This window comes from Tetrahymena thermophila (genome assembly GCF_000189635.1).
Source record: "Tetrahymena thermophila SB210 genomic scaffold scf_8254431, whole genome shotgun sequence".
Lineage (NCBI taxonomy): Eukaryota > Ciliophora > Oligohymenophorea > Hymenostomatida > Tetrahymenidae > Tetrahymena > Tetrahymena thermophila.
In genome coordinates, this window is record NW_002476212.1 from 165,909 (window position 1) to 187,842 (window position 21,934).

Here is a 21,934-nt window from a genome sequence, read left to right on the forward strand (position 1 = left end):
GGTAAATCTTAATTAATCAGTATTATTTTTATTGAAGATTTATAGTGTTTACTACATTTTAAATAATTAAAAAAGAAGTAAATTAATGAAATATTCATATTCATATCAAGTTACTGGACAAGAAACACTACTGTAAACTAAAAAATAGATTCAAAATTTATAGAAAAAAATTAATAAAAGTAAGTACAAATTAGTAAATCGCTAATAAAATTAATTAATTAACATATAAAAAAATTTTAAATAATAAAAGGTTAATTTTATGATCTTCATTTTTATTAAATTATTTCACTCTTCATGTTAAAAATGTATCTTTACTATTTCATTTTTTAGTTTTCCTTTTTGCCTCTTATTAGCATCAATCTACTTCCCTAAGAAATTTATAATTTAAATAGTTTTATTGTATATTTTTTATTAAATTGTTTCATTCCTGCTGTTAGACTATGTATATTTTTAAACCTGTATTTTTTTCTGAAAATTCTTAAATCATTTTTTTGTAGTTTTCCCACTTACCTCCTGTTATGTCACAACCAATTTTATAAGGAAAGGCAATCTTTTATAATTAATTTTCCTTGGTAAAATCTGCCAACTTCTACAAGCATACTTCAAACCATTTTTCTCTTTTTGAAAAATTATCAACAATATGTTTTATTTGTTAATGAATCTTATATTTATTAGCATAATGTATTTTAGTATTTAGATCCATTCTTTCCAGGTGTAAACTGACTAAAAAGATTTGCCATATATTGGATTTAACAATTTTTGTTTTTAATCTTCTGTTTTTAAAATAAACATGCACCTAGAATATCTATTGAACTTATTTCAGCAATATTTTCTCTTTACCTTTCACTCTTGTTTCAAAAGCACTTACCCCAAACTTTTTAAATATAGATTAAGAAAGTCCTTTTTCTTTTTTAGTAATACAATTACACTATTATACAATTATATCAGCCTCACAATTCAACAAATCTCCTTTTACTTCAAAAAACTAAATTTGTCCTTTTTTTTCTTCATCTCTCTTTTAAATTAAAAGAGTTAATTATTTTCTAAGTATTAAATATACAACAAATAAATTCTGAAAGTAACTTAGTAACAAACATTTTTTTTACATATTTTTTATAAACTGGTTGAAATAGGAATTTCATATGTTCCTATAGTATCAACTACACTATTTAGGTGATTTATAGAGTTAAACAACTTTTTCTTAGAAAAACTTACCTAATAAGTATAAATAACACTTCCCGCAATTAAAATAGCATGAAATGAGATCAATTCAATTTAATTTCTGAATTGTTCAAATAATATAAATAATAAATTTAAAAAGCAAAAATGATGTTTTTATTATATTTCTATCAAGTCATTATAAAAAATTAATTTAATTTTCTAAATAAAATATATATGTAGAATAAAAAAAATTTTAAGGGATTTGTTTTTTTCTATTCATATAGAGTGCAAAGAAAGCACACACTCTTTGGTAAACTTATAAATAATATTTCATTTCACCTTGTTCTTGAATAACAAAATATCACATTATTCATAACGCTTTTTGGCATCTGAAAATTAAGGATTGATTTATAATGTTGAAAGATAACATTGTTTGGCTTCTTCTAACATGCTCATAGACTGATAAGTTATTCCCAAATTAAAATAAGATATAGCACTTTGAGGGTTTAAATCAATTGATTTCAAGTAGTTTTGCTTAGCATCTTCTAGCATGTTCATATTAAAATAAAGATTTCCTAATTTCTCATAAGCTTAAAAATATTTCGGGTCTATTTGCAAAATCTTTAAGTAGCTTTATTTTTCTTCTTTAAACATATTCATTTGAGAATAGAATTACCCTAAATTAAAGTAAGCCTCTATATCTGAAGGATTAATTAATAAAACCTTCAAATACATTTATTTTGCTTCATCATAAAATAAACATTTCCTAGTTAATTTAGAGATTCTGTATGATAAGGATTAATTTGCAAAGCTTTTAAACAATATTATTTTGCCTCTTCTAGTTTATTTACTTCAGAATATAAACATCCTAATTTATAATTAACTAAAAAGTCTTAAGCATCTAAATCTAAAGCTCTTAAGTAAGATTATTCTGCTTCCTTGTATTTTTTCATTTAAATGTAGATAGTACCTAAATTGAGATGACAATCTTTATTTTTAGGATTAATATTTAAAGATTTTATCATCCATTACTTTGCTTCCTCTAATTAATTCTTTTCTGAGTAAATATTTCCTATATTCATAAGGGCCTAGTAATCTTAAGGATTTATCTCTAGAGAATTCAAGAAGCATTATAATGCTTCTTCTTACATATTCATATGCTAATAAATTACCCCTAAGTTATTGTGGCCTTGGGAAAATCTAGGATTAATTTTTAAACCTTCAATATAACTTTATTTAGCTTTTTCCAGTCTTTATGAAAGTAAATAATAAAGTCCCAATTAAAAATGAGCTTGAGAATCGAAAGGATTAGCTTTTATTAATTATTTTTGATCTTCAATTTTTTAGGAAAAATCACCGATATTCCTAATCATTAATTTACTATTGCAATAAAACAACTTTTGGTTTAGTAAAAAATGATGAGACTATGATTTAAAAATCATAGAATTTTTTTTTATTAAATTTAAGACTCCTTTCATTTTTTTAAATAATTTTATTTATTTTGATAAATTATTAATTACTTCAAATAAATATCAAATAAATTTTTAAATAAAAGTTTGAGATAATAAGTATTTTCTAATAATTAAAAATCCTAAAATTATTAAAATAGATAAATAATAGAAATTTCTATAAAAATTTTATTTAGAAAATTCTAATTTTTTATGCAATAAAAGTGTTTAACATTATAATATAGTGAAGCTTTTTTTAAAAATTTATGTCTAATTCAATTACTTTATATATAATTTGTGTGATATTTTTATTTCAGAATTAGCAATATTTTAAATTAAATAAAAAATTACAATAATAAGAAAACTTAAATGGATGTTAGAATTAATTTTTAAAGAATTGAAAACTTAAAGTACAATTTTAATTTTTTTATTTTTAAAATTATTTTACAATCTAAAAACAAACATTTTTCTTTTTTTTCTAAACCATGATATAACAAAGGTAATGATTAAAATTCATAATATTGTTCATATTTGTAACTAATCAAAAATTTATTTTCTTTCTTTCTTTCTTTCTTTCTTTATTTATTTATTTATTTATTTATTTATTTATTTATTTATTTATTTATTTATTTATGAGTCGTGTATGTATGTATGTATGTATGTATGTATGTATGTATGTATGTATGTATGTATGTATGTATGTATGTATGTATGTATGTATGTATGTATGTGCGTACGTAATGCAGAGAAAAATATGAAAAACTCATTTTCAAAGATTTATAGAAAATTAAAATATTTTAATGGGTGTTAGAACTAAAACTCAAATCAAAAATAAATCCCAGTGAGATTAAGAAATTTTAAAAATTAACTGAGATTATACTTATTATTAATAAGCTATTAATTAAAGTGTTGTTATAAATTATTCCATTTTCAAGCTAAGAAAACATTTAACTTCCCCATTTTACATATAGCGAACTATCTCATCTAATTTTTAAAGATATCTAGAGTTATTAGAGTCTAAGATACTAATTTTTTAAAGAGAAGGTAGAGCTAATTAATTAATTATTTTACAAATTTGAAAACCCCAAAGAGAATTAGGGAAGGTTTTTATTTTCTCAAGTGTTTAGACAATTAATTATAAAGCTTCTTAGTAATTATGAAGAGTTCTATAGCAAACAACTTTTTTGATACTATCTTTTACATAATCAGCTTCAGATTACTTGCAACTCAGTGCTAAGTTAAGATAATTTAAAGATTATTCTATCTATTGCAGTGATAAAAACCTATCAGCCATCAAAGAGTAGTATCTAGATTTTTTAGGTCTTATAGAGATACACTTCTGCATATATTCTTGAAACTTGGAATGATCAAAAAGTGACATCAATTCATAAATATTACAGTCATTAGGATTAACTTGAATTCCTTTTTACAAGACTTCCATACCCAGCTAATGTTCTCCTTTCATTAATAAAATATGACCTTACATATAATGAGTGTGGCTATTATTAGGATACATTGCTAAAGATCTTGTAAAATACTCTTCTACTTTTAATTAATTATCTTTTTAATTATAATTAATAGCTAAATTATGCATCACTACTATATTTTTAGGTTGTATTTTTTCTGCTTAGAGTAGAAATTCTTCCTATTTATCATCTTTGCCCATTTGTTTATATGTAACACTAATATTGTTGCATATACTAGGAAAATATTAATTTTCTGAATACAATTTCAATTAATATTCAATAGCTTCTTCATTTTTTCCTAAATAATCTAGCATCCAACCCATCAGAAATAATATTTCTTGATCTAATTTCTAGTTGAGCAGCTATTAAGCTCTTTTTAAGTGCTCTATGCATTCAAAATTACTATCATATTAAAAGTATTCTATGAAAGTATACATAGCTTATGCTAAATGATAAACACCATCAGTATTTAGATCTTCCAATTTATGATCACTTTTATAAATTTCAATAGCTTTAAATAATTCTTCATTTAGCTACTCACATTCATAACTATCATAATCACATAATTCCCATTAATAAAAAGATAAAGTTAGCAAATCAACCTAATCTATCAAACTACCTTTTTTTTATCTTGCTTCTTAAATCAAATTTATGAATTATTTCTGAGCTTCTTCGAATTAGCTGATCTCAAACAATGATAGAATTTTATATAGCTAGCATAATTAATAAGAGTTAAATTCTTCGCTACTTGCCTCTATTTTTTCAGAAGCTTAAATACACTCATCACACTTGCTAATTAGAAATAGATTTCTTATTTAACTTGCTTATGCTGAGAGAATCATTATCTTTTATTTATTATTTTTTTTGAATTAATTTGCACTATTAAGGATTGAATTATTTTAAAAATTAAATTCTAAGAATTATTTATTAATTTGTTTACAAAAAAAAAACTTGTAAATATAAAATAAAATCCATAAAAAGTACGTTCTACTATTTCCATTTTTGATAAGATATTTTCTAGTGTTTATTTTTTAAAAATTATATAAAGAAAACTGATAAAAAAATATCACCAAAAATTAAAATTATACATGCAATATCCAATAGCTTCCTATAATATTGGATGTGTCACTCTAATACTTTTATATTTTTTTTTATAAAGATATAATATTTAAATAAATTATCAGTCAGTATTTAAACCATTATTTCATTTTTAAGAATAAAAAATAATCTAATTTTTAAATTTATTTTATTTTTTTTGATTTTACTTTAAACATAAAGTTTATAAATAAAAAATTAAATACGTGAGCATACTAATATCAAAATAAATAAGTAATTCAAGCTTAATTCAAGCCAAAAATAAATCCCAATGGTTGTAATTTGATTTATAAGTTAGTAAAGATTATAAGTGCTTTTAGTATGCAATTATGCTAACTGTATTGCAAAACAAATCCTATTTATATTCTAAAAAACACCTAAAAAATGTATTTTAAGTAGATAACTAAATTTGCTTGTATCGAGTTTAAATAATTCCATAATAAGAATTAAGAATATCAACTTTTTCTTGTAATGATATTTCTTGTATTTCATCAAGAATATATCCAATTCCATCCAGCTCTTCTTAAAACTCAAAAAAAGCAATATCAAGATTTCCCAACTACATTAGCTATTTGAAAGCTTAAAGAAATTTGTACTAAGAAAAGTAGGAATAGGCTAATTTAGAATTTGCATACCCAATCAACATAGGAGTAAGATTTTTGTCTAATGATCTTAAAAATTAAGTTTCACATAAATCATATTAATTTTTATCAAATAATAAGCTTCCAAATTTATATTCAATAAATCCTTCGTTTGGATCAATTTCAACTGCTAAATCGACATACTCTTGGGCTTTTTAATAATTACTTTCTTAAACTTCTAAACTCACTAAATAGAATAAAATGTCTGTATTTTTCTAATTTAACTGTTGTCCTTTTAAAAGAATTTCTCTTGCTTTTTCTATATTTTGTTTATCTTACAAAAGCTTTGAATAGCATATAAAACACCCAGTAAATTAAGGATTAGAATTGATAGATTTTTCATAGTATTCTATAGCTTTCTCATATTAATCACTGTTTTAATAATGTTGTGCCAAATTAGTCAAAATAACTGCATTATTTGGACATATTTCTACTGCTTTTAAAAAATATTCTTCTGCTAAATTTTTTTCATTCATTGATTCATAAGTTAAAGCAATATTATTTGCTAAACCAGGATATCGAGGATTAATTTATTCAAGCATTTTGTACCATTTCCTGGCCTCTTCGTGCTTCTCCAAATAATCATACATCCATCCAATTAAAATGATGCTTTCTTAATTAAATTATTAAATTTTTTCTTAACATTAAATTAAGTTATCTAAATAAGAGCAGTGCTTCTTATCAGGATAATAATCTATAAAATTATACACACTGACTCCAAATAAATAGATGAATAAGTTATAATTTTAATTTAGTTCATGCTGCTATTTATAATTTTCACAGCAATTGTATAAATTTTGGTTATGCTTCTTTGCCTTTGCTTAATCTTCATCAAAATTTTACCATTAATAAAGAATTTAAATGATAATATCCAATTCATCGCTGTCATTTTTATTTTTTTATTGGCATAGACTAATCAAATCTAAAAAACATTATTAACCTAATTACTGCTAACTTAATTCAAAAAAGCTTAATCCCTTATATATCTATGCATATTTATAAGATAAAAAATCATTTTCATCAAATTCAATTTCATCTACATATTTTTTACACTCTTCTAACCTGCTATCAAGAAACAGTTATCTTGCTTATATGGCTAACTAATTAATATCCATAAATTTTACTTCGAAATATTGAGATAGATATAAATAATAAACTTAAATATAATTAAAAAATTGATAAATCTGATTTTTGATAATATCATAAATTAAAATTTCTATTAAATAAAAGTGATAGAGAGATCTCTTAGAATTTAAATACAAATCCTTCTTTAAATCCTTGAAATGAGAATTTTTTTATTATTTAAATTTTTTTTTTGGTAATTAACTAGAAATAAATATTATTTTATTTAATCATTATTAATTAAAGTTATATAAAAAATTTATTTATTTACAAAAACATAAAATAATCAATTAAAAATGATTGAATACTTAATTAACTAGAAATAAATATTATTTTATTTAATCATTACTAATTAAAGTTATTTAAAAAATTTATTTATTTACAAAAACATAAAATAATCAATTAAAAATGATTGAATACTTAATTAACTAATAAATAATTTTATATAGATTTAGTATGATAAGATTTTCAAAAAATTTACACAGAATCAATTATAAATATATTTTAGTTAATATTAACTAGTTTTTCAATTTTTATTAATTCAAAAGGCTTCTATCTTTCATCAAAATATTTATTTTTTGGTTATTTAAAACTCAAATGCTTAAAATATAAAATGGTCATAAGACTTGCTTAAGTTTATACAGCATTTATTCGTTTTATCTTAACATGCTATTTATTTATAAAATTATTTAAAAATATTATTTAAAAAGATAAAAAAATTACTTTTGTATCATTTCGTTCATATCTTAATTTTGCTAATCTTGAAAATTGTATTAAATATATTACTGCTATTACTAAGAATTTCCAAGTAAATTTCCATTTTAATAATTAGATTGCTTTAATGGTGTTGAGTAGTATAACTCTTGTTAAGAACTTTAAGAATTGATGGAGTTACAAGGATTGTAAAGTTAGCTAGGTTATTCATTTATTTTCAAGGTACGACTTATTTCTTCAGGTACCTTCCCTTTTAGGATTGTAAGAAATCTTTCATTTTTATTCATTTCAAAATTAATTAACTCCTTAAGTTCTTGCTGTTTTCTTTCTTTTTCAAGTTTCTCTTTAGGATCAGTAAAACAATATTCTCTGAACTCAATTGCTCTATCAACGTATCTTTATTATAAAATAAATCATTAGCATGCATGAACATAAATAATTTGCCATCTATTATAAATTAATAGATGGTAAAATACATTATTATCATTTTATTTATTTTTATAAATTATTACTCTTAAAATTCTTAAGGGGATTGAACAAGGATATTAACTTAATCTCCATATCGAGAAATAATATGTACTTAATCAGAGCCTTTCATCCATCTTAGAATTGTTCTATCTCTAAAAAGTATCTTTATGCATCCGTTTTTAAATGCTTCAAATTTTCCTAGATCATTTTCACTTTTATGAAGTACTTCATAGTTATCACTGTATAGTGAAGCTATGCTTTCTTCTTTCTCCTCATTATTACTTAAAAGTTATTTATTCAGTTTATTTCCTTACTTATATTCGCTAATTACTTCTACTTTATTAGAAATTATAGAATCATGCTCTCTTAACTTAGAAAAAGAGTTCAATAAGATAGATTTTTCATCATCTCTCCATATTTACAAAACATTGATTACTTTTTCATTTTCTAATGATCTAACATCATTTTCTTCTACCTCATGAAAGTATTTACCTATAATAATTAAAAACAAATTAATAAATAGCTAAGAATTTAATTATTTATTTTTGTTTTACCACTTTAAGTAGAGAATAAAAAGAGATTTTCTTTATCATTAAATAAATAGATTTCTTTTTCTCTGCTAATCCAAGAAGTGTATCCATCTTTCCATGTGTATTGAATTCTTTCAGAATATCTAGGTTAGTCAAATAAAGGGAATGCCTCATCGTTACTCCAAAGATTTTCTGAGTTTATATTCTTAAATTAAATTTGATTCAGCATACCAATATTTGGTAATTCAGTTATAGCTTCAGTTTGGTTAATTTTATTTAAGCCGTATTTTTCTCTAATATAATTTTTAAATGAAACATCTTCGTATGATTCAGATGAAATATCGATATGTAAATAATCAATAAAATCTTATTAGAAATGAGGTTGATGCACTAGCTAAACATCTTTACCAATTTAAGAAGAAAATTCTTATCTCTCTAATTTAGACCACAATAAATATAATGGAAGGGTCCATCTTTCTGGAAAGCTAAATATCGTGTATATTTTCTTCATCTTTATATAAGGAAAAGCTAATTTTACTTTTCCTTTGTTTGCTTTCTAGCTATCACTCTATTTTTTTAGATTGTATTTCTAAAGAAAATCTTTGTGAAAATCAAAATTCCCTGAATTTAATTAATTTTTAGCATTTCTTTCACCATTTAATCCTTCAATTTAATCTTCATTATCATCTTCATCATAATTATTTAACTTATTTTCCCAAGTAGCTTTCTTTTTAGGGATCAATTATAGATATTCTACTATGAAAATAAATTTATTTTTTAGTAGAGTTAGCTTTGAGTGCCCTTCTAAAGATATAATACTTATATTTCCTTGATCATCTATTTCAAAATCAGTATCTTCCCCATTTAAACTCCAGATACAAGAGCTGATTTTTTAACTATTTAATATTTCCTCTTAGTCGCTATATAATTTTTCAGATTTAATTGTTGGAACATCATTATATTAGTTCAGATTCTTATTTTAAATAATAAAAATCAATGTTATTCAGCATTTTTAAAAAAATGTAATTTATTCACCTTAAATACAAGATTAACTTTAAACTCTATAGATTCGGTACATGGAATATTCTTAGACATAAATCTCAGTTTATTTCCCATTTTTGAAAAATAAGTAAAGCATTCTATTGCAAATTTATTAAAATTAAAATTAAAATATTAAAAAATAAAAACTACCATGTTCTCTATGTAAAATTAGGCCAGACTTATCATTAAATTAAGCATGAGTTCTTCCATCCCAGAAAGAACAAATCCATCTAATTCTAATATCTTATTCGCTTTATATTATACTTGTATTTTATGTATTTATAGAAGAAGTGCTAACTTAGCTGTCTTTCATATTTATTTGTGCGCTCATTTAAAAATACAATTTTAATAATAAACACAAAATATTCTGATTTTTTTTGAAATTTTAATAGTAAATTATCTTTTATTTTAAAATTCAAAGATATACATACATACACACACACACTTACATTGATTTTATAAAATGAAAATTTCAAAAAGCTGACCTAAATTGTTTGTATTTAAAGATAAAATATATTCAAAAATAAAATTGAAATCAATTAAAAAGAATAAGAATGAATCCAAAATATAAAATATTATTTATTACTTCTTTAAAATAATTTAATTTTAGATCCCAAACTTTAATTAAATAAATGTTTTATGTTTCAAATAGAGATTTTTTTTATTTAGGAATCTATTTGAATAAAAATAATAAAAGAAATAATTTTGATTTTATTAAGAATAAATATAAAAATAGTTTACTTTAAATTAATATTATATACTGTTGAATTTAATTGGGTCGTTTTAAAAATATTTTATATTTAAAACAGTTTTTAAATTGTAAACTAACCATACTGGATTAAATACATTTATTTTGGCTATTTTAACTAAAAACATATACCCTAAACATCTATAAATAAGACTGAAATAAAATATAATTATTTTAGGTCTTAATTAGGTTTTATTTTAGTAGCTTTTAAATTATGAAATAAATTTTTTTGAAATAATTATTTAAAATTTAATGGTTATTATTTCAACTCTTTAAAGAATATTTAAGCAAATTTTCTTCTTTTAAATTAATTAATGATTTATTTTTACATAAATAATTTTTTTTCAAGAAAATTTATTTTTTAAAAGTTATTTTAATTAGTCAATCTTTGTGGAAAAAATTCCTTGTTTACATACATACATATGTGAATGATTGAGAAAGCTTAATAAAATTAATTTAAATTTTATTGTGATTATTTACTCAGTTAAATTATTTATTTATCTGTATAGATTTATAGGAATATTTTTTTAAGAGCAATTTTTGATCAGATTATGTTTTTTTCATTTAAGAGATAAATTAATTTATGCAATTTTTGTAATATAGGAGCAAATTTATTTAAGAGTATGAATGAAGTAGAAATAGTAAAGGAAGTTAAAAGATTATTTTATAAAAGCTTGTTTAAAGAGTGTATTGAAACTTACAATAACTATTAATAGGAATACACTAACTTTTTGAACTTTTAAATTGCTACTTTATACAAAAGTTTAAGCTACTTTTACATAGATCAATTTGATGAAGTTTCAAAAAATATTAATAGTTTAATACTTAAAAGTGAGTAAAAAAATAATGGATAAATTAATTAATTCGATTTGATAATTAGAATATTTTATATGCAATAAATGTTTGATGAGAATTTTTATGCAGCAGAATAACAAAACATAAAATTTAAAGATTTAATAGATAAATATTAGCAGAATAAATCTTCTTATGAGTTAAAATATGATTCAATCTATTTATTTGCAAAAGGTTTTTATTAATTTATAGATAATTGGAGGAATGAAGCTGATTTATAATGTATATAATTAATGAAAGACTCACTGGCTCTTGACGATTAATACAAATAAGATATCAATTTCATAATTGGCTGGATTTATGCTTAAAAAGACTAATATGATGAAGCACTTAAATATTTTTTAAATTTAGAATAAGAGAATTCTGATTACCCTGGTATACTAAATTCTATTGGAGTAACTTATTCTCGCCTAAAGTAAAGGGAAAAAGCAGAAGAGTATTATTACAAATCTCATAATAAATTTCCTATGAACACCTTATACATAAATAATTTAGCTTAATTTTATAGCCAAAATAAAAATATTGATGAATGCAAAGAATTATTTATGAAATCATTAAAAATCAATCCAAATAAAGTTCTAACGCTTTATTTTTATGGATATTTTCTTTGCAAGCAGAAATAATGTGATGAGGGCATGTAATACTTGCTAAAAGGGTTAGAAATAAATCCGTAATCAACAGATATTTGCAACGCTTTGGCTAATATTAACAAGGAGCTCTCAGATATAGAAAAATCAGAGTTTTATTACAAAAAATGTATTGAATTAGAGCCTTTGAATGGTTAATTTTATGAAGCCATAGGAATGTTTTATATAGATGAAGGAATGTTTGATGAGGCGATAGATTATTTTAAAAAGGCTCTTACTATGAAATTATTTAGAGTAAATTATCACTCTACCTCGTCTAATTTAGCATACTGCTTATATGAACTTGAAAGGTGGGAGGAGTCACTTGATTATTATATTCAATCTCTTGATTATCCAGTTATATTTGACACAACATTAGACATCGAAAGTATATGCTTTATATTAGATTCAATAGAAATAATATCACTTAACAGAAAAATTGAAATTCTCAGTTTATATAATAAAAACTTCTTATCACGATTAGATTTGATAATAGAAAAGCTAGAGAATATTTAAATAAAATATTTTCTAAAGTAAAAATAAGCTTTATTTAGATAATTTTTGTCAATTGAAGCCTACTTAAAATTTATATAACCAAATCTTATTTACATGAATGAGATATCTCACTGGGACTTATATATTGATTGATAAAGATATTTAGTTAGTTCCCTTGATGAATAAATAAATTAAAATATTTATTTATTTATTTATTTTATTTTTTATTTTATTTTATTTTAACTCTAGTTCTACAAGTATTTATTTGTCTATAGATTACATACACACCTTTATTTAATTAATCAATTCATATTTTTAAATAATATTTAATTTAATTTATACAGCTTATTCATTATTTAATTTATTTATTGTATTATATTTTTAGAAAGATAAGGTTCTACATTAAAAAATAAATATAAATAGCAAAAAGAATGGACAAATAAGAACAAGAATTAGTGAGCGAAGTCTAAAAATTATTCTATAATTGCCAATTAAATTAATGCATTAATGTAGTAAATAAATTGGATATTGATAGGAGTTTTAATTGCCATAAAATTATGTAATATTATAGAGGGCTTTCTTTGTTTGAGAACTAGGAAACATAAAAAGGTTATGAATGTTTCGAGAGTGTAATTGATGAGAATCAAAAATAGAATTAAGGAAAAGTTAATGAGGTAGACGTTATGATAAGAGTTATGTACTAATTAGAAATGTATTACACAAATGTATAGCATGCAGAAAAGTTAAATTTTAATTTGGAGAAAGTGTTTCAAGATTATGAAGCACAACATTCTTCGTTGCCTAATTATAAAAAAGAAATATATTTATTTGGAAAAGGTATGTTTTTGTTCATAGAAAATAGCAGGGAGTAAAATTATATTGAATGTACAAAGCTCGTTGAAGAAGCTATAGAGCTGACTTAAGAGTATAAGCAAGAAATGATGATTGCTCTAGGATGGATGTATTACATATATTAAAAAACAGATCTATCCTGTAAGGTGCATTAATAACTATATTTAATAAATCCAAGATATCCAAGCTTAGCAAATAATTTTGCTATCAGCTTGCATGAAATTGGAAAAAACGGTAAAGCTGAAGAGCTCTTTTTAGAAGAAGAAAAATTGAGGAATAATAATTAAATATCTATTTAAAACATTGCTCAATTCTACTTTTCATTAGAAAATATCCATAAGGAAAGGGAATACTATGAAAAGTTATTTTCAATTGTCCCTAAAACTGCTAGGATTTATCACAAATACGGATAATATTTAATCAGAATTGGATAAAAAGAAAAAGGTCTTAGCTTATTGATGCAAGGCTTGCAGATAGATCCCTAATATTGTCCCATTTATTAGGATTTATCTGATATAGAATATGATAATAAAAATTATGTAAAAGCAAAAGAGTACATTGAAAAGTGCATTTATTAGTACCCAAAAGATGGCTACTACATGTATCGCTTTGCTGCCTGCTTGGAAGCTCTTGAAAAATATCAAGAAGCAATAGAAGCATATAAATAAGCAATAATTCAAAAAAATTATCTCCCATACAAAATATTCTCGAATGCTAAGTTGGGAATGCTTCACTTCAAGTTGAATTAGCATTTAAAAACTCTTGAAGAATTTTTAAATACTTGCAATTATAAATCAGTGCAATCTTATCAGTAGAAAGGAAATATAATACAAGCATGCTTTTTTTTAAATCAATAATCTAAGATTTCATTAAAAGACAAACTTTAATAAATTAATAAATAGAATGGATACATAGTAACGAGATTCGAGTAATTTTCAATTCATGTTGGTGATAAAAACCTTTCAAAATTATTTTTATATCGATTAGATAATTTAAGAGCAGTTCTAGCAATAATTGCATACTAAAAATACATAGAATCAGAATTAATTTTTTAATCATAAATCTTACATTGGGATTTATTCTTAAATTGAAATTTATTTCGTAATAATTTTTTTTGTACGCAATTAGGTGATGATTAAATTAACAAATAAATTCAATATCTTTCAATCAAATCGTTCATATATTTTTTCATCATGATGTCATAATTATATTCCAAACGCAAAAAGCCAAAAAAAATAAAAATTCATTTACTGAGTGGGATAATTTCAAAAAGATTATTCAGTATTAATTTACTTTTTATGCCATAATAATATAATCATTATTTTATCAATTTATGTTATATAAAAGTCCTATTAACTTAATTACATTTCTATAAGACTAATAATTAAACATATTTACAAATTCAAAAACTTGCTCTTCACTTCTTTTTAAACGCATGATATTTACTTTTATTTTAATGAATATTAAATAAAGTGATTTTATTTATTAATCAAGGAATGAGTTTGTATTTATACAGAATTTGTAACCAATCAATTTTAAAATCTATTTAGATTTAAAGGTGGATGCCTGAAAGTGAAGAATCTTTTTATTGTCAAGGGAGACTTTGCGATTCATTTACAGTGCTATAAAATATAGATTTTGCAATCAAAATGATATTACTAACAAAAACTTACTTTTCACCCTTTCTTTTTTAACAACACTCAACAAAGCAAAATAAGATATACTTTTTATAATTTTTAAAAAATTAGAGATTGCCAAAAAAAAGCAAATTAAAAAAACAAAAAAAGTGAAAACGAACAAGCAAGCAAACAAATAAACAAACATTTGATATGAAAAAAGATTCAATTTAAATTTAAGAATAAGAGCTTAATGCCTACTTTTTAAACACTACAACCCTTACAGATAACTAATTGAATGAGTCTCTGCTTATCAGTGATTTGAACAATGTATAATAAGATTCTATAAATTTGATGTAAGATCTAAATAACTACTCACCATAATCACCTCAACAAAAATTGGATGATTCACACAAAGTTCCTTTTTTATGTCTAAAAAGCTAAAACCAAAGCAGCTATTTTACTAACTAATCAACTTAAATATCTATGAGCAATGAACAGTAAGATTAACATGAGTAGTATGATGAGTACAAAGCTCCAAAACTTGTAAAAACCTATTCTAAAAACAAATACTACAATCACATAAATCAACCAATTCATGCATTCAGTGTGTAATACTAGAAGTTTATGAGCTAATAAGAAATATAGGAACAAAACAACAGAGGTCCTTGGCATTTAGATTGTATAAAATGCATTTAATACTTTGGTATTGTCTTATGTATAATAATAGCAGCTAATTACCTATTCTAATTTCTATTTAATTTATTCGAAGGATAAGAATAAAATGATTGATTGAATGAATCTTACCTATTAAATATGATAAAAAAATTTCTAACTTACTCAAAAAATAATTTTATTATTATGACTTAAAAATGATATGATCCTTATTATTGAATTAAGTTAAAATTATAGCTATAAATATGATTATTTTAAACCCTAAATAATAAAGATATAACAAATAAACCTGTTAAAATTACTTTCACTAGATCTAATTTACTTTAACTTATTAAAATTTATATTTCAAAATTATGTATGTATATGCGTACTTCTTTTTATTCTTACTTTACTATCTTAATTAGAAAAATTGTTACTATATGTGTGTAAAAACTATTAATTTTGTTAAATTAAAATTTTACTAATACGTTAAATCAACAATTTAAACTAACTTGCTTTTTTCTTTTTTATAAAAAGTTAAAAACGGAAAATATCTAAGAAATTAAGTGTAAATATAAATTTAAATAATATCTGTTATTAAAAGAGCTAATTTTATATTCAATAAAGTATATTTTAGGCTCTTTTTTAAGCTAAGGTTCCTTTAAAACAAAGCTCAATTGTCTTCAAAGTTTAATAAAAATGAAATTTTTTAAACATTAAATAAATTTTTTCTTCACTATTTTGGAAGTTTAGATTTTTAATTGAAAATAATATTTTTTTTTATTTTTTCTATTTCATATTAATTTTATAATGAATTAATTAACAATTGAAGAAATACAATTTTCATATTTAGCATATTCAAGTGTTTATTATGTTAATTAATAAATTTCTAATAATAGTCTACTTTGATTTTTTATTATTTTTCTTTCAAATCTTGCATTTTTTTATTTCATCAAACAGTTTTTGTTGCTTGATTATTAAAGCATTTTTCTCCTTCATAAAATTATCATAATAGTTGATTTAATTTATTTCTACACTTGAATATATCAATCTTTTTAATATTTTATCTATCTATTTCAAATCTTATAAAATACGAATCCAAATATAAATCTATCCTTGGTAAAAAAATTCAAAATATTTGAGATGAATTTTATTTTTAAAAATTCTTCCAAATTTTGACCAAACTCAATTATTTTTCTTTGAAATTAATAATTTCTACTTAATTATATCAGGATAAAGACTATTTCTTAGGAGTAAGCCCATTAAGAAAAATAAATAAAATAATTGATTAATTTCTATAAATGTAAAGTTTTCAAAACAAAAGGAAACTACTATTAAAAATTAAATTCTCTCTTTAAAATATTTTCAAGAATTTAGTGTTTTATTTAGATCGCAAAATGGAAATAAATTTTTCCCAAATTATCTCAATATTTTTATTTACTCTCGATTTAAATGAGAAAGAAAGGGCGAATAAAAATTTCTTATTTATTATTACAAGCTGTTAATATTATTTTGTTTATAGTTTAATATTTATCAAAGAAATAATCAATTATTATTTTATATATCAAAATTAAGTTTGAATATTTTAGATCTTTTATTGAGCTATTTTAAAATTAAAAATATTTTAAAATGCATTTATTTAGCTTAAATAAATAAAATTAAATAAGGCAATTTTTGAAAAATTTTTAAAGGTTATTTTAAAAATAAAATTAAAAAAAAAGTGGTCTTAATTATTAGGAATATTTTTATTAATTTTATACTAAAAAAATAATAAAAGAATCATATTTAAGGTCATCTAAATTTCATAAATTATGTCGATAAATTTTTTTACTTTTTATATAAGGTTATTTATTTTCAAAAAAATTTGGCTGATGGATTTAATTAATGAGGAATGACAGAATAATAAATATTTTATAGCAGATTATTATTTAATTTTAATTCTCTAGATTAAAACTATTTGATATTTTTTGCACAATTAAAATGAAAGATAAATCAATAAAAATTATTTAAAATTTAAGATATAAAATATATTTATTAAAAAAAGTTAGTGAGATTTTAATTATTTGCTTTTAATAATTTTAAAAGATATTTTTTAAAATAAAATTTGCTATTTATTTCAAAAATATTTTAAGATTTTATGATTTTTTATTTGAACAGATAAAATTATTTATATTTTAAAATTAAATTTATATTGCTTTAAAAAATAAAATTTAATAAATAATAAATATTTTAGGAGTTTAATTTAAATTATCTCAATTAAAATTTTAACATACTTTTTGTTAAAATTAATAAGGAAGAATAAAAATTATTTAATTTTTGATAAATAGATTATATTTATTTTAAAATTTTAATGAGATTAGGAAGTCTTAATAGTTTGTTTATAAGTTATTTTTGAAGCATGAATATAACATGTTTTTTTAAAGAGTTTTGAAATTACGAAATAAATGAATTTAATATTAACATAATTAAAAAAAAATTTAATTTCTTAATCTTTCTAATAAAATTTATATAATCATATTTCTTACAAGTTAGCTAATTCATCATTTAATTAATATAAAGTAGAACTAAATTTTTTGTAATTATGTAGGAAGATGATACAAAAAGCTAATAAAGCTAGTTAAGAAAATTAATAATCAAAACTAATAATATTCTTGAAAATACTAATTTAAAATAGATTAAAAATCAATAATTATTAAACAAAAATTATTTGAACATAACTAAAGATAGTAGAATTAAAAATCTAGATCATGTTTATTTTAATAAACCAATTGTTGAAAATTAATAATTTTGTATTGAATAAAATCAAATTGAGTAATGTTCATAGTATTCAAAATACCAAAAATAATAAGATCTTAATCTAATTTGCTTATAGAAATTTAGTAATGTTGGAGATGAAGTAATTGAATAAGCTCTGATCGAAAAGAAATAAAACATTTTTAGTGATGAATAAATACTAAAAAACATTAATGCAGATAAGAAAAGAACATATAATTTGGAGAATCTCTCTTAGGATGGTTAATAAATATATTTTAAGCATGAAATGGTTACATAAGAATGTAATTAAAGTAATAATTTAATTGAATCCTTAAAAAAGAGCTTCATCTAACGCTAGCTCTCAGAGAGAACAAAATAAAATTGCTATTTATAAGAAAAAAATAATATTCAAAATTATATAAAAGGATAAGAAACTTTTAAATTAGCACCTAAAACTTTAGAGTAGATTAATTAATATAATGGAAAGATATAAATTTTAAATAAATAATCTCTTAGAATAATTGATCCTGGCATAGACGTTTAGTAAAACTTTTTTAAGTAATATGCTAAAAAAAGTACTCCTCTCAAAAATGTAAAAACTAATTGCCAAACATCTTGTGATAGCTTTACTCTAAAAGGAAATTATTACTTTAAAATTCAATAGAAGAATGGCTTAGAAGCAATGCAATAGATGATAGAAAACAAATAAAAAACTCTGAGGATAGTTTGTGGAGAATGTAAAAAAGACAATGATTAGATTTTCAAAAAAGATAAACTTTTTTAACCAAAAAAAATAAATTAAATTTCTATTTCATCAAATTCGTAATAGTTTTAAAGATAAATGTAAAATCCCTAATTGAAATAAATATAAAATCCAATTCATTTAAAAAGAAATTACTCTGAAAATTTTTAAAACAGCTTGAAGCTTAACTTGGTTAAAAGCTAATCAGGAAAAAATTTACTATAGAATTAAACAGATAAATCGAAATTATAAGATTTATCTTTAGTTCATAGACAAATAGCAAAACCATCTGAAGGTGTTAGCTATGAGTTCCAATCAAGGAGTGCTTTAGATGAAAACTGTAAAATGAATATTAAAGAGGAGTAATTAGATTCAAATTTAGATCATAATAAATAATTCAACAACAAACAAAGATTGATTGAAAAAATAAAATAAATAAACAGCAAACCTTCACACTAAGATATAATAAATAGCAGAAAGATATAAATAAAAAATTTTAAATCAAATAATTTATATTTTTAAGATAAAAATTATTTTTCAAGCATAAGTTCCTAGCTTAAAAATAAAGAAATTCATAAAGTAAACCACTCAAATTTAGATAAAACAAAGACTGATATGAAAAACTCACATTAAATTGATGAAATTTATGGCCCATGGGATATAAATTAATTTGACATAGATAGCAATTTTTTTCCTAGTTAAGTTAGTATCACAGATTTAAATGAGTTTAAAAACTAATTTTGATAACTTTTAAGAAAAATAAAATTTAATTTTATTAACGAAAAAATATAATTTAATTTAATTTTTAAATCTCCTAAAGAAAAAACTCTATTTAATAAAAATATTTAATTTTTGTTATAAATAAATATTATTTCAATGAATTAGTTAATTTTTTAGTATATATATTTTACTACTAATAAACATACAAAAAAATTTTATATTTATTGCCAAATTTTCTTTCTGATTGTTTTTTTATCTAATTAAAATAATAATTTTGTTACAAAAAAAAAAAGGTATATCTGTCAGATAAATTTTAATTTAAAAAAAAAAAAAAATATAGACTGCCATTAGTCATTTATATATTAATATTATAAAACCAGCCAGAAACAGATAATTAAAAATTCAAAATAATAAATTTAATTTAAAAAATAATAAAAGAAGGCTTTAATACCTAAATTAAAAAAATTATTATAATATAATTCATGGAAGTAAGTGCTATCTACATATGCCATGTAAAAATAGACATATTGAACAAATTAATAATAATTTTTCAATCTATAAATAAATCCCAATATAATATATTATTCTTAAATGAAAGTAAATGTTCAACATGATTTCTGTAAGAAATTATATAAAGTATTGTCCTTAAATAATCTAATTTAACTAAATATAAGCTTCTTATATTTTTGTCATTTGTTTTGTTTGCAAACTACTCAAATCTTGTAATAACTTAACCAGATTACTCATTAATTATTTAAATTATTTCCTTCAAAGGCAATTTTTTCATTTGGCAAATCCTCCAACAGTAAGTGTAATAATGATCTAGCATAGTACTAGATTTTTTGAAGCTACAGGCTTTAAATATTTCCCTTAGTGCTTAAGAATAATTCTATAGAAAGTAGTATTAATATGATAATCTTCCACTTGAATATATTTTATATTCTTAATAGTTTTTTAGTTAAATAGATTTTGTGTAAGCATCTATCGCCTTTTAGTGGTCTTGTAACACTTCATATTTTCTGCCAAGAGACGTATATAAACAACCATCTTCTGGATACATTTCGATACATTTTTCTATCAACCTTAAAGAATTTTAATAGTCTGTTGCACCAATTATTTCTGATAAATTTTCATAATTTGCAATATAAGATGGATCTATTTATATTCCTTATTTAAATAATTAGATAGCTTCTTGTTATCTACCTTTTTTATTTAAGTATACTCCATGATAATGACATATCCTGGCTGTCATTGGTTTTAAATTTATTAATTTTTCTTAATAAATTTGCTACTTCTCTTGATCATTCATTTTTTCTCCATAGAATAAGGACATATTATTGATAACAACTTAGTTGAACCACCTCACTTCCATCTCTTCAAGATACAATTTTTCAGTCTTTTTTAAATCTCCTAATTACTCACAAGCCAAAGCATAATTGTTTGCAAGACTAGGAAATCTAGGATTGACTTCATAAATCTTTTAAAACCATTGGCAAGACTAATCAATCTTATTACCAATAAAGCAGCACCATGCTATAGTTATTATTATTTCATCGTTAAACCAATTTTAAAAACTTAAAGCTTCCTGCATATATTAAATACACTTCTCATCTATTCCTTCCCTACTTGTTTCAATGAAAATATATAAACCTTTACCATAAAGGTAAACTCCTTTTTAATAAGAATCTAAATTCTCATTTTATTCTCTATAAAGTTCACATACTTAGAGGAGATTTGAATTGAACTGTTCCGCTTTAGGAATATGGAAGTATTAAGTCTCTAGTTAAAAAAAAATGACTGCTAAAACATCTAATTCATCTACTTTGTTTCCCTTTAATTATTTATTTTCCATAATTAAATTTTAAAATGTGTTAAATGCCTCTTAGATTAATTGAGCCTTAAATTAGCTAAGACCTTTGTATAATTAAAGCATTTAATGGCAATAAGACCCTCTGATCTAATTGTCATCATCTATAAACTAAATACATTCTTTTATCTAACAGCTGTAATACAAATTTTTAACTTTTTAAATTAATATATCTTCTTCTTTAGATGCCATAAATATTCCTGTAAATTATTTTTAACTAAATATAAATCTTAATTAATGTAATTTATGATTTCAAATAATTAATAATGATATAAAAATTGTTGTCTAATTATAATCAGTAATTAATTATTAATTCTAAAAC

At 21.7% G+C, this 21,934-nt stretch overlaps 9 protein-coding genes across 9 annotated transcripts; 4 read left to right on the top strand and 5 right to left on the bottom strand. All coding sequences in view use genetic code 6, as the record gives it.

Moving 5' to 3' along the window:
- Nucleotides 1-421: 421 nt before the first annotated feature.
- TTHERM_000312406 (tetratricopeptide repeat protein) lies at nt 422-703 on the bottom strand (the record flags this gene model as incomplete). The annotated part of the gene is made up of 1 exon (XM_012799723.1): nt 422-703. The coding sequence occupies one exon, from the start codon at nt 701-703 to the stop codon at nt 422-424; it is 282 nt and encodes a 93-aa protein (XP_012655177.1).
- A 788-nt stretch (nt 704-1,491) lies between these two features.
- On the bottom strand, nt 1,492-4,917 carry TTHERM_000312407 (tetratricopeptide repeat protein; the record flags this gene model as incomplete). Its single annotated transcript, XM_012799724.1, has 3 exons — nt 1,492-1,884; nt 2,013-2,412; nt 3,575-4,917. 3 exons carry the CDS (start codon nt 4,915-4,917, stop codon nt 1,492-1,494), a joined length of 2,136 nt encoding a protein of 711 aa, XP_012655178.1.
- Nucleotides 4,918-5,420: 503 nt separating this feature from the next.
- On the bottom strand, nt 5,421-6,926 carry TTHERM_000312408 (tetratricopeptide repeat protein; the record flags this gene model as incomplete). The annotated part of the gene is made up of 1 exon (XM_012799725.1): nt 5,421-6,926. The coding sequence occupies one exon, from the start codon at nt 6,924-6,926 to the stop codon at nt 5,421-5,423; it is 1,506 nt and encodes a 501-aa protein (XP_012655179.1).
- A 624-nt stretch (nt 6,927-7,550) lies between these two features.
- TTHERM_000312409 (tetratricopeptide repeat protein) lies at nt 7,551-10,017 on the bottom strand (the record flags this gene model as incomplete). The annotated part of the gene is made up of 7 exons (XM_012799726.1): nt 7,551-7,602; nt 7,657-8,043; nt 8,160-8,607; nt 8,670-9,401; nt 9,465-9,618; nt 9,681-9,784; nt 9,837-10,017. 7 exons carry the CDS (start codon nt 10,015-10,017, stop codon nt 7,551-7,553), a joined length of 2,058 nt encoding a protein of 685 aa, XP_012655180.1.
- A 1,040-nt stretch (nt 10,018-11,057) lies between these two features.
- Nucleotides 11,058-12,560, top strand: TTHERM_00312410 (tetratricopeptide repeat protein; the record flags this gene model as incomplete). Its single annotated transcript, XM_001033422.2, has 1 exon — nt 11,058-12,560. The coding sequence occupies one exon, from the start codon at nt 11,058-11,060 to the stop codon at nt 12,558-12,560; it is 1,503 nt and encodes a 500-aa protein (XP_001033422.2).
- Nucleotides 12,561-12,838: 278 nt separating this feature from the next.
- On the top strand, nt 12,839-14,350 carry TTHERM_00312420 (tetratricopeptide repeat protein; the record flags this gene model as incomplete). The annotated part of the gene is made up of 1 exon (XM_001033423.1): nt 12,839-14,350. The coding sequence occupies one exon, from the start codon at nt 12,839-12,841 to the stop codon at nt 14,348-14,350; it is 1,512 nt and encodes a 503-aa protein (XP_001033423.1).
- A 738-nt stretch (nt 14,351-15,088) lies between these two features.
- TTHERM_00312430 (transmembrane protein, putative) lies at nt 15,089-15,667 on the top strand (the record flags this gene model as incomplete). The annotated part of the gene is made up of 1 exon (XM_001033424.1): nt 15,089-15,667. One exon carries the CDS (start codon nt 15,089-15,091, stop codon nt 15,665-15,667), a length of 579 nt encoding a protein of 192 aa, XP_001033424.1.
- A 2,443-nt stretch (nt 15,668-18,110) lies between these two features.
- TTHERM_00312450 (hypothetical protein) lies at nt 18,111-19,769 on the top strand (the record flags this gene model as incomplete). The annotated part of the gene is made up of 1 exon (XM_001033426.2): nt 18,111-19,769. One exon carries the CDS (start codon nt 18,111-18,113, stop codon nt 19,767-19,769), a length of 1,659 nt encoding a protein of 552 aa, XP_001033426.2.
- A 526-nt stretch (nt 19,770-20,295) lies between these two features.
- TTHERM_00312460 (tetratricopeptide repeat protein) lies at nt 20,296-21,804 on the bottom strand (the record flags this gene model as incomplete). Its single annotated transcript, XM_001033427.2, has 1 exon — nt 20,296-21,804. The coding sequence occupies one exon, from the start codon at nt 21,802-21,804 to the stop codon at nt 20,296-20,298; it is 1,509 nt and encodes a 502-aa protein (XP_001033427.2).
- Between the last annotated feature and the right edge of the window lie 130 nt (nt 21,805-21,934).